The 13237-nt window shown below is 41.0% G+C and overlaps 1 protein-coding gene across 1 annotated transcript in view; it reads right to left on the bottom strand.

The window, feature by feature from the left end:
* Nucleotides 1–233: 233 nt before the first annotated feature.
* Nucleotides 234–13237, bottom strand: part of fam135b (family with sequence similarity 135 member B) — a 48693-nt gene continuing 35689 nt past the window's right edge. The window contains exons 13-21 of the mRNA XM_047344043.1: nucleotides 11164–13150; nucleotides 9455–9621; nucleotides 9094–9185; nucleotides 8871–8968; nucleotides 7754–7905; nucleotides 7399–7509; nucleotides 6766–6879; nucleotides 2005–5283; nucleotides 234–248 (exon numbers count right to left, since the gene is read on the bottom strand). Coding sequence (XP_047199999.1) covers nucleotides 5078–5283; nucleotides 6766–6879; nucleotides 7399–7509; nucleotides 7754–7905; nucleotides 8871–8968; nucleotides 9094–9185; nucleotides 9455–9621; nucleotides 11164–13150 — 2927 coding nt within the window. The 3' untranslated portion in view covers nucleotides 234–248; nucleotides 2005–5077. The remainder of the gene's footprint in view (nucleotides 249–2004; nucleotides 5284–6765; nucleotides 6880–7398; nucleotides 7510–7753; nucleotides 7906–8870; nucleotides 8969–9093; nucleotides 9186–9454; nucleotides 9622–11163; nucleotides 13151–13237) is intronic.

A 13237-nucleotide genomic window follows, 5' to 3' on the forward strand; every position in this document is an offset into this window, starting at 1 on the left:
GGCCATTAAACAAAGTATATGGTTTGGCAGAGGCATATTTTCAATTGTGGTACATGTCTCACTTTTTGGGTTGATTTTGTGGTGCAGACCTGGCAACCCTTTGCCACAGGTACACGGTTAGTCTGTTATTTAAAACACAAAGCGCGAAATGGGATTTAGATTGAATCATTACAAGCCCACCTACTGACACACACCTCTGAATAGAAACATAATTAATCCACGGACTGGAACGAACACACACACACACACTGGGTCATTCCATGACAAAGGGGGATGATGGAGAACTGCTGCAGTCCAACATGATTATAAGGAGTTAGTGATGTGATGTCACTTCAGATAAGTCTCAACTCAAAAAACAGAAACCAAACTTTCTTGAGGTCTTGATGACATTTGAAGTTTGAACAATTTTAAAGAAAATGTCTTTTTTCTCAATTCCACTTTTACTCTTAGAAACACGTATGGACCTGGAGAAGTGTTTTTAAATTATATAAGAAACATTTCACAAGAAGTTCAACCATAAATACGGCCGCCATTTTTGTCCGTGATAGTGTGACTCAAAACTGTAATACTTTCACACACAATGACTCCATAGACCTAGTGTGAATATGTCAATGTACATATAGATTATAGAAAATTAAATCTATACCAGGCAACAAGGGGGAAAACATGTCACTTACCATTAAGAGATGATAACAAAAAAACTGCTGTCCAGGGTCCACTGCTGTTCCTCATGGAGTTTTACTATCGAACAGCTTCGGTGTCACAGAAATGTTTGTACAAGTCCATTATTACTTCCTCCTCTTCTTCATCCTCTATTTTCCTGTTGACTCCCAGCGTCTCCGCCACGTCACCTGCACAGCCCCCCCCACCTCGTCTCCACACGTGGACGTTCACAGAGTAAAAAAAAAAACCTCCATCAAGATTCACTTTGCTAATGCTAATGCTAACTCATGAAAAAATGCCCTGTGGCTAACAGGAAGTAGTAGTGAGGTCAAAAGTTCAATTGAGCTGCACCCATTGGCTGATTCTACGGCAGTACTTGGGCCATATTAAGGGGAAAAAAACTGTGATGTCATGATATATAAATTTATCAGTAAAACAATAATAAAATTATGAAAATTAAGTGGTAATTTAACAGGAAAAATCAAGATATTACAAGAATAAAGTCAGAGTTAAACAAAAAATAATAATATTGTAAGATAATAATAATAATAATAATAATAACGAAAAACAATTTCACAATTTTTTGAAAATAAAGTTGTTAATCAACAACAACAAAAATGTCAATTCTTGATTTACGCCTGTTTGAGTAACAATTGGTTGAACCTGCAGTGCTCAGCTGTTCACTCGTGAACCTTTTATTTCATAAAAGTGTACATTCATGACCTTTTTTAAAAGATGTCTGCCTTCAGGAAGTAATCTGCTTGGGTGAATTATCCACAGAATTGTTAGTATTTTCATTGACGTCTATTATGATGGAAACTGGGTCTGAGGGATTAAGATATTGATTGAAATTGGAGAGGGAAATGTAAAGTAAAATACAGACTTACAAAATAAAATCCAAAAAATAAATCCTATAAAAATGACTTCCTTTAAATGTAGTTTGAGGTTGACAGGAACTGGAAGCAGGCATAACCAAAATAAGCAAGAAACATGAATATTAAAAAAATGAACATTTTTTATTGTACCATCGTATCTGTTATAATAATGCTATGCTATATATATCTGTATTTATAATTTTACATAGAACACAAGCTAGTAAGGAGTACATACAGTACAGTCAGCAACATATAAAAATATTAGTATTGGCACAGATGAAGTAGTATTTACTGTACATGGTATACATTCTGCAAACTGCTGAATGAAACAAACACATGTTCCTCACAGTGATGTCAAACATTTTTTTTACATTCAGTTCAAACACATGAATGAGGCTCCAGCAAGAAGGAGACAACGATAACACATCTCCTTTCATTCAGATATTACACACCGTCCTTCATCAACCACACACACACACGTCTACTCCACAAATGAACATGACTCTCAGTAAAGGGCAATCAAATACAAAAAGGTTCAAGTTAGCTATTATGAAGTTTGACAGCACTTTCAAGGATCTACTGTATTCATGGACACATCTGACTTCACTCTCTTACGACAGCAGGATTGATGTACACTTAACACTCTCAGAGACACATTTAGTCATAAAAAAAGAAACTGGACTTAGAACCTGTATTCGCTCTCAAACGTGCTAATCTGAATCCCAAAAACACTTCCTGCTGACCCCTTTCGGTAAACACACCTGGGCCTAAACACACATTTGGAGGAGAAGCAAACAATTAAAGCCTTCATTCATATACAGTATGTGTATGTGTGTGTGGGGTTTTGTGTGTGTGTGTGTGTGTGTGTGTGTGTGTGTGTGTGTGTGTGTGTTGAGAAATGATGCATGATGCCTATGCAGCTTTGCTTTGTGTCTTTCGGGGGAACTATCTCGGCGTCCTAAGGGAGCCCATTTGATTAGAGTCAATCACGGCGACACTCTGCTTACCATGCGGCGCCACGGCAACAGCTTCTACACAGAAAAGAGCACTTTGCGATGTCATCGCTTGTTCTCAGAGACAGCGCACTTTGAAGACGATACAATGCTTCAATGGCTGAGACGGACAGCCAAGGTCGGCTCTTACAACCTATAGATGTAAAAAGAAGCAGTGCATGTAAAAACGAAAAAAATGCTGTTTGGACTTTGTTAAGCTACTGGAGTTTGACTCAAGGTTGTCAATAAAGTGCACTTGCCATCAAACCAGTGCAAAGGTTAAATACAGCTCTCAATATGTACATGACTGCATAATACAGCAGATGCACAGCCACTGCTGGATATGAGACGTTTATGATAACAGTTCTCTGATGCCAGAATGTAAACATTATTTGATGGACAGCACGGTGATGAGGAAACAGTCCTCACCCATATGCTGTAAAAACCACATCTCCTGTCTGCCACGCTCGAATGTGACAGCAAAGGTTGTGGATGGTGACGTAAAAGTAATTTACACAACACAGTTCTGATTCAGCTGATGAGATGAGCACATATTTTAGACAACGTGAGACAGGCTCTGCTATGACAGTGCTTCCCTGCTCCCATCATGCATGATACCGAACTTTATTGATAGAAAATGACAATGTGTGAGTAAAAAGTCTTGGCAGTAGGTCCGCACTACGTAAAATAATCCAGTTTTCCAGGAAAACAAAGCAATATCACCCTGATTCACCCTATTTAAAAAATAATAAATGTTATAGTGCCTTATACAAACCATCCAACCTTGTTGAGAGGATTTTCTTCAAATTAATTTGGTTCATTAGGAAAATGATGGTCATTAGACCATAAGATTGCCGTGAATCGTCATGGATTTTCTTTTTCACATTATATGAACAGTGTATTTGCTGTTGATTACATGATTAAGCCTTTTTTCTGCCTAGCCGTCACATGATTCAATGACCAATCTGGGAATTAGTCATGTTTCTCACTTGGGTTATCCTCATAGCTATCATGCTGAGATTTACTTCTATACTTTTAGACGGTTTATGAAAGTATTAAGCGTTTGCTAAAATTCTTCAAGGTTGGCCTTCGAAATTACATTATCTTTGCTCCATTCTATAGGGCAAGGTCTTTCACTAACTAGGTTCCATTATTACATTGCTAAAAATTCAAGTCCACTGTGTAGTCATTTTTTTAATGTGAAACAAGTTATAGATGCTAACCATAGCATACTGTCTGTCCTGCTCTTAAGTGGATTTGGGCAAAGTTCAAAATCAGTGAGCCCGCATCCTAAAAGCTTTTTTTGCGTAAATATACTGCTTGAATATATTAACCTTTATTTATGCAAAGCTGAACAAGCAGGGCTATGGTAGAATTTCAAAGTCTTTAAGGCTTTTTTTAACCAACTTCTGGAGCTAGCATTAGCCCACTTAGATAGCTACCTACGGTAGTTCACCTCTTTTTTGTCTGAGCTGCGACAAATTCTGATCAGCACATTGCTCCCTTGTCTTGTGCAGTGGTTTGATGCCAACTAGAGAAATTACATAACCAACTGTTCATCACAGTGTACTAAAATTGGCATATCGGTAGCAGATCAAAATTGAAATTTTTCTGGTGATTAGGCAAAGCCTGACAGGTGTAACATGATTTAAAGAGTGTTATGGAATAATGATTATAGAAATTAGTCAATCGGGCTGTTTTGTCAGTGCAATCAGTAAAAAAATAAAAGCTAACATAGAGCCTTTGGTGTCAATGAAACCGTAAGGCTCGTTGCACTGTAGCCTTAGCTATCTAAATCAGGGTCAACGAGACAAACATAACTTAAAAGATAAAGTAAGTGTATGAAGAAGCGTATTCTTTTTTACACTATACTGTCTACATTACAGTCAACATAGCATAACACTTCCTCCTGCACAGTATCATTAACACTGATTTTCAGATTCAATTGATTTGATGATAACAACACACAAGAGATCACATTTAGATGGACTAGTTACACTGTAGATACATCAGCAGATAAAAAATAAATAACTTTAAACAATATACTCATTTCTGTATAAAGGACAGTCTGTTTTGTACAAAAAAATCATGTACAATCCAGAGGATAAATGCTGTGCATCTGTGGCCTCGTTTCTAAGGATAGTGTAAAACTATCTGTGTAACCTTTACAGAAGAATTCAATCAACCAGCGATGCTATAGGTTCCAACCCACTCTGCAATGTAAGTACTGTAGTTAAATGCCTGCTGACAGGTTATTCATAAGGCCAACCAAACATCTACAGTAGTGCTGTGATAGATGTTGTTTTACATGGCAACACATCAAACTCAGACTTTTGAGTTAACAATTCAAGTCAGAATACACGATGACGTTTTCTTAACATCTGCTTTCAATCCGAACCAATGAGATATACACGTCTTGCCTCTTCGATAACAGGGATTATATACATGAAATATACTTTACAAGGTGAAGGTAAGGACCATTTCCTCCAAATCAGCTCTGCCAGTCGCCAACAGGTTTGGTCCTGTCAGTTCGGAGCACTAGCACCTTTATTTGAAGTAGTTGAGTCCTGCCACTAAGAAGAACTTCTCCAGGAAAAGCTCAGAGTCCAAGACGGCGATGTGGGCTGCTCGGCCAATCAGGGTGTTGGCTGTGTTGGGCAGGGCATGAAACACATTCTGGCGGATCAGCTGGCACTCTTTGGCCTCCATGAGTGGCTGCAGGAGGTTGGTGATCATCTCAGTGTACACAGGTCCTTCAGTGCAAAAATGTGGAAGGTTACAGCGAGTCCTCCTAATTTACATAAAACATCTTTTGAATTCAAGTGTAGGGATAAGTAATGCTAAATTAAAAATGTTTTGCACCAAAGTTAGCTCAACAGCAATTGGCACACACATTCTTATTATTTTCTTTCTTTATATTTCACATGGCCGACCACACAAACTGTTAACCTTTGCTGTTCTTTAACAGTTTGACATTTTGGGGAATATGTTTTTTTTTCATTACATCCAGCCAAGAACACATCCAGCACTTTACCACCTATAAAACCACAACTTATGTGTTGTATAATTTGTATCTATGGATTACATAAACAAGATATAATGTTTTAATTTGGCATTAGTGGTGCTGGCAAGTACATTTTTTAGACAAAGTCAGATTGGCTGTCATCCCCGGATTGCAGTCTAAATGCTAAACTAACTAGCTGCTGGCTGTGGCTTCATATTCACTGCACATAACTCGCCTCATCGCACACTCGAGAAGAAAGTGAAGTGGAGTGGAAGTGGGGAATTTCTTCCCAATTCCTTTAGCAAAACCGCAATTAACAGGAAGATCCTTTTCTGATCTGTGGCTGTGATCTTTGCCTGCCTTGCAGATTCATTGTATTCATTCATCAAATGGATGACCTGGTGAACGTCTTCATCACATAACATTATCCCATGAAATCCCAATCTAGCTACAGGGGCAAATTATGTTTTAATTGGCTCTTTTTTTTCTCTTGCCCTCATGTCTTTTTTTTTTTTACTTCCTTTTGTTTTCAAAATATTTATATTAGTACTGGATTGGCACTGTTGGTTGATGTTCTAACAAACCTAAAAACAGAATTTAATAAACCATGGAAACATCCTACTTTATTATTTTACAAGGTCTAATCTCTATCGCCTGATGATGAATTAGCCTTTGGGGACAACGGGCAATATTTTGGGGCTCCCAGGGTGGACAGCGTGTATCCAGACCAAGTCTAACTCTTCCTTTCCATGCTATGGTTAACCCTCTGTCTAGTTTTTTTAATCACACGAATGGAACATTTCTCCAGACAAAACATAAACAGCAATACTTTTTGTAGATGTTTTAGGTCCAGACTAAAATTGGGCTCATCAGTTAACGACGCCTTTTTTTGCTCTCTACAAGTCATAGACAACTAAAGCCTGCTCAAACGTGATTGGTCAAATTAGAAACGGAAACCAGAAGACCCCAAAATATTCTCCCTCACCTACAGATTCTGGATGTTAACATGCAAAATGTGTCCATCAAGATTATAAAGGCCCAAACAGGCTGCTGATGTATTCACTTATTCTGTAGTTAAGAGGTGATTTGTAGTTACAGCTTCATATTACACTTAAAGTGAGCATAAGTGCCTTATGTTTAACAACTTAATACCCAGTAGATGCACAGGTAAAAAGTGAGATTATCATTCCAAAATATTGAACAACATTATTATACAATATGCATTGCTGACCTGTGGTTCTGTCTTTGAGGGCAGTTTTGCACATCTCTATTCTTGCAGAGTGGAAAGGAACATAACGGTCCTGTGGAGATGCCACCAAAACCACATTCTTGAAGAACTGGAGCCCTAAAAGGACACAAAAAAAAAACTGGTAAACAAGACTGCAGTGCGTGACTGTGTGTGTGAGAGAGAGGTGGAGCCAGACGAAAGAAGTGAATTGGTTGTAAAACGCAAAGTACAGTGACAAAATACAATGAAAGGCCAGATCAAATTGTGGGTTTTTTTTCTCTAGTCTCCTGTCAGTGTGCTTTTAAGAGAGTGCACTGGTGGGTTTCAAATGACAGGGTTTGGATCGTTTTGTCAGCCTGCCACAGCTCTGGTGGGGGAAAAAAGCGTTTTCAGGCTTATCTTCTTCAAGCCTGTGTGACAAACGACTGCTTTGTTCCACTCACACAGTGGGGAGGCCTCTCACAGGCCACTCACTGTTTCGCTGGCAGGGGTTTGAGTGTTCGCAAGCTGATGTTAAAAAAGACAAGACTAGATGCCAAACATTTTAGGGAATATTTGAATAGACTGTCTTTCAGGTAATTGTGTGCAGAGTGAGGCAGTCAATACAGTGACTTGGCTTCGAATTTCACAACATACCTGGTTTCTGACTCAGGACATAGAGAAATGTTTTCCGTGGATCTACATGATCTCTGAAGGTGAGCTGCAGCAAGGATCCGGATTTCTTCAGCTTCTGCATTAACCACAGACCTAAGCAATACACACAGCACACACACACACACACACACACACACACACACACACACACACACACACACACACACACACACACACAGAGATTAGAAGGCTTTTTGCTTTTTAAACGCCAAGCACACTGAGCAGTATCCATGGTATTCTTAGATAAGAGACTATAAGAAGCACATTACATCAAAATGCTATACTATGCATCTGCAGTGTGTGTTTTTTTTTACCCAGAGCTGAGTATGGGCCTCACCTGTGCTGACCAATGTGCTGTTGTTATAGAGCGTTCCCAAGTGTGGGCCTGACAGCGAGAGGAAAGTATGCAGTTTGGGCAAATAGCAGCGGAACCGCGGCCTCGTCAGCACTGAGCGGATGATGATGTTCCCTAGAGAGTGGCCGATGAAACTGTTGGAGGAAGACAAACAACTTTCACTGAGATAAACTTGCAACTTGAGTGGGTGGCAGGAAAAACAGTGCCTCCAACGCTGCCGACCTCTGACACTGTGCAATGTCTTATTATAGACTCAGCTGTAAGTAGGAAGGACAGCAGGTCCAATGGATGCTATTTAGAGATTTTAGCTGCAACATTGGTAATTACAGAAAATTCATTAACTTGTTAACTGCTTGAACATCCTCAAAGGCAATGACAACTTAATGATGCTAACATAGAGGACATACAATACGAATTAATAACATCTCCCCAGCAGTGGGAATGATTAGATTCATGACGCTATGTCTGTCACTTAGTTTAATTACTGAACTGATACTGCTCTACCCGAAATCCCTCATCGCCACGCCTGCTCCTTCTCATCTGTCTCCTACCAAACTAAATATAGAGGTAATATGCAAAGAACCAGATGCTGTTGTAGCAGTCCATTGCTTTTGTCTTTGATTCTTACTCTCTTGGGAACACGCTACAATAAAGAGAGTTAACAAACTTGGGGAGACAAAAACTGAAAAATAAATTGGCACATTGAGGGCAATTAAGAGGGAAGATAAATGACTTAATTTAATGGGAACTCTGCGACAGAGCGCTGCATAAAGGAGAATAATCTATCAAGTGAAAGTCAGAAACTTATTGGCACTGTATGATAAGACCTTTTTCATCAATTTTGGGTCACTTATCCATTTTGACTTGGTACAGTGTATTTATTATCACGGGCATAGAGACTCCTTTAAGTGAAGGCAATCAATGCTGAGCACAAGCATCAATGTAAAGACAATGCTGCCATCTACTGACCAAACTAAAGGCTGCTCAAGTCGATGATTGTCCCTGCTCTGACTTTGCCCCAAATAATCAATCAAAATCAATCCAAAGGACAGTTGTCAGGAAAGTGTATTTTGCAAGGTATTAAAGTGGAGCGGCTGACCTTATCCTGCGAATGGTGAGATTGTAGAGCTGGATATGCTGAATGATCTCATCCAGCAACCTGTCCGTCATGGTGTCGAAATCTGCAAATGTGTCAATCTGCGGGGAAACGGCAGATGAAAAGTGCAGTTGTCAGCACTCCACAAATTGCCTTAACGCACTTTCACAGTATGTGACGGTACATGTTCTCAATTTGCTCCCGTGGCTGTCATCCACAAATGTACCTGGTTCCTCTCAGACATGAGGAAGTCGAGCCTGGACCCCGGCAGCCCTAACTCAATGAAAGTCTTCACCAGACGAAGGTCTGCGCTGTTTCCTGGAAGCAAAAATGTAATTATTCACACATGCTTTCTGGCTCGGCTCTTATGAAGGGTACCCATTGATCATTTAACAGACACCTGGAATATGTTTGAAGAAATCAGGCTATAGAGTACAATGTATTTTAGGTTTGTGGGACATACACTCAGAGACTAAATTACCTTTACAGTGCTAATTAGGACATCTTAAAAAGGATTTACAGTATGCCGCAGATGTGTCACTTTCATTCCTATTACGTTTGTGTGGTTATGCTGTGTGGGGACTCACCGTCAAGCCCGTGGACACACACCACAAGGTGTATGCCGTCATCAAACTCCTCATCGTCCTCCTCCGGGGGAAAGTAGGGCAGATCTGATGCCAGGAGAGGAAGGTCGCTGTACAAGCTGGCCTGAAAACTCAACTCTTTGAACAGCTCCTCTTTGGCCTTGTAGAAACTTCAGAGATTCAGGAAAGAACAAGAGGGATTATATTCTGGGCATTAGCAATAAATTGAAAACTAACTTTCCAGTAATGTGCAAAGATTAGCGAATAATGTAAACCTTAGTTACACACTGAAATTAAATGCTGATCTAAGATTTCATTTTGAAAGATGTTGCACTAAAACTCCATCTCATAAACATGGTCCTATAGTTTACTCCTTTAGGTCTATAATATGATGGAAAATGTATCCAGATTTCTGCATTTTATTTAATTGCAGTACACAATGCCCCCAACCAAGGCTTCAGACCAAATGTCTCAGAGTTACAAGAAGCTTCTCTGTAGGTTTTATTATTCCGTCATCCAACCAGGTTAGAGATGTTAGCAGTGCAGGAGTCAAACACAAATCCGATTCCAGTTCCTGTACTTTCAGCTAATCATGATGGATTTGCCTGCACACTCTTTGATGTGATTTAATACATGCAGGAGGCATTTCACCTCATCTTGACTTCCTCGCTTCAAATTTGCCCACATTTTGTTATGCTAGGCTTTCCAAGCATGAGTAACTGCCAGCTACTTCAGCAGATGTCAACAGCTGTCTCCACATACCCATAAAACCTTGTGTTTTGACCTTGTTTCCAGTAGTTGCTTTGGATTATAATGTTACTCCTCCAAAGTTTTCCTTGGAAGACAGCCTGCATTTTCATTTTCACACATTATCTATTGACATCCAGGTCAGAGAGGTATTATTCTCACCTGCCTGAACAGATATCACAAACACATTTGAACATGCTTGAGACGTAAATTCCTACTGACTTCACACAAACTATTCCTTTGGAGGTAAAAAATCTTAATAAAAGCAACTTTCAAATAAAACCAATAATTTTTACATAAAAAATGTATATTGATTGCCTGATCAATTTACATTTGCAAATTGATCTGTCCAAATCTATGATAGCCACCTTGGTTGTTAAGGACAATTCTTCAGCGATGCCCCATTTGTTGCCCCTGCATCAGTCATTGTATAAAACTGGCCCACTTTCAATAAACGTAATGTGATTGGCCTGACCGGGTCAGATGGATGCAAAAATGCACCTTAAGTATTCTCTGGGAAATCAATGAAAATGTCGAAAAAAAATGCTCTTAATAACTGCTCAATGGTTAAACCATGTCAAAGACATTGACAAAGCCTTCCTAGATACTTCCCATATACCGCACCCATCCACAAGTGCAAATGCAGAAGCAAATTGCCATCTACTCTGCAATGTCAGCATCCCTCCCTTGGCAGATATTTGTTATGTAACTTGTTCAGCAGGCTAATGTTTTACAGAAAACATGGATCCTGGCTTGTAGATGAGAGGAAGACATTAGATAGAAAGCTAATACATTTTCGGTTGACACTTTTTTTTCTGTTGTTGCGTATGTAGCTGCTGTCTGGTTGTTAGTCAGTGTCACTGTTTGTCTTTGTAAACCAATGTTAACATGCTACAGTATGTAATTCAATTTGGGGATTTAAAGACGTTTACACCACAATAAGTCGAGCTAAAACATGAACTCACTTTAGCATTCGTTCGTTGGTCTCATCATCCGTGTTAAGGGGGTTGAGTGAAGATGAGGAGATGATGCCAAAGGAGCCCAGGGGCTGATGGGTTATAGGTGAGGTAGTCTGGCGAGTGGACATTCCACTGACGGACGGAGAGTCTCTTAGAGCAGAAGAAAATGGCAGACAGGTCGGGGCACAGGACACTGACATGTTCACCACCTCCACCATCTTCTTATTCACAAAGGCCAGCCCAGAGTTGGGGATCTTAGAGGACTTCGTCTGGCAGTCTAAAGGCTCTTTCTCACTGGATGATAACCCATTCAGTTCAAAAGATGATATGATATCGCCGGCTGTCAGCCCTTTAAGGTCACTGGGCCTCCGTGTGGCGGTGGTTCTGTCGGAGAGGTTGTTGGAGAATTGAAGCGTTGAGGGCTCGAGAGGTGTTTGGGAGACATCCAGACCCTCCTGGTCCTCAACAGTAAGCACTTCAGTCTGATGGAGCCGGTGGCACTCATCTCCAGTGTCAATTCTCTCTTGATCTGCTGCACTTTCATGCACACACGGTTTGTTTCCACAGCTGCAGGGCACTGCTTCTGATTCAATGAGATGCACATCCTCCACTGAGGCGCTCACTTCACTGATGTGTGTTTGAAGATTAATATTCTCCCCATAGCTGCCAATAACAGCCCTTTCCTTCACATGAGGGCTTTCTACAGACTCTTGCAGATCCAACACTTCAGACACACCACTTAACACTGTCTTGGGTCTGCACGTGTCTGCATTTGACTTTTCATAACTAATACTCTCCTTGAGAATATGGTCAAGATTTGTGACTGAACTTGTGTCTAATAGAGATTGTTCTGAATCTAGGTCGCTGATCAGAGAAGAGTAGGTGACCTTACATGAGTCCTGGTGTTGCATTAAGCTCTTGGTAACTGCTTCCTGGCTGAGCAGCACATGGTCCTCCTCTGTGTCTTCTGGGCTACTTATCTGTGGTGCTGAGACCGACTTGGTCAGTTTGCTGAGCTGCCTCTGTTGCTGGTCCTCCTCATAGGGCAGGGAGCTAATGGACGTGAGTGAGGCCTGTATACCAGCACTTGGAAGGCTGCCGTTACTCTGCATCTGCAGGCCTTCCAGAGAGCTGCGGTGGACCCGGTGCCGACACACTATTTGCTGTGGGAACTCCCGTTCACTGGAGAAGTCCAGAGGAGGCCGACCACGCAGACTAGCCTCCACGGGCCACGCTACCGAGCTGGGCTCACTCTCGATACCTGAGTCGGAAATAACAGAGGACGAGCGCTTCATGATTTTGGAGCCGACCACGCCTCCGCGGTGAGTGATCTCTTTTCTGAGATCCCCAGAAAAGGGAGACGTAACTGGATGCACATAGGCTGGGTGCAGGCTGATGAGAGGGATATCTTCACTCTCACCATCCATGGAGTGATTTAATGGCATTGCAATGTCAGACTCCTCTTTATTGTTTTCATCCTCTCTTGCATAGCTCTCCTTTGTGGCATCAGAAAGTGGGACAGTGTTTTCTGTTCCATGAAGAACAGGGGTCTCATCACTGTTGCTAGTGGAGACGATGAGTGGGATGTGGCCTGAGGTGTGAACCAGGACTGTTTCGCCTCTATGTGGATCTACATCACAAGGCTTTACTGTGATGTGCCTCAGGCCCGGACTGCAGTTCTCCTCAACTCCCTCTTGTTTTTCTGTTGGCCCCTTCACGTTTTCTGCCTCTGCTTGAGGGAGTTCAGCTCTGTCCTCAGGAGGAATGGGGCTCTGGATACTTCTGATATTGGGGCAGGTCTTACTCTGCTCTGCTATCAGGGAGACATATGTGGGCAGGTCCATGCAGTCATCACTGTCCAAGGGATCCAAGGGTATTGCTGGTGATCTGGCTCCCTGGCTGCTTCCACAAATCTTTTTGGAAGAAGTGATCGCTGGACCTGAGCTGGTCCGCTCTTCAGTAGTTGCAGGCATTGGCACATGTGAGACCGACTCTGGAATAAAAAGGGACATTCCAGTTTTAAAGTAAAGCTTTTGTCTTGAAAAGCACAAATAAATGATTAGGTGTAGATAAGACAATA

This window comes from Hippoglossus stenolepis, chromosome 17 (assembly GCF_022539355.2).
Source record: "Hippoglossus stenolepis isolate QCI-W04-F060 chromosome 17, HSTE1.2, whole genome shotgun sequence".
Classification (NCBI taxonomy): domain Eukaryota; kingdom Metazoa; phylum Chordata; class Actinopteri; order Pleuronectiformes; family Pleuronectidae; genus Hippoglossus; species Hippoglossus stenolepis.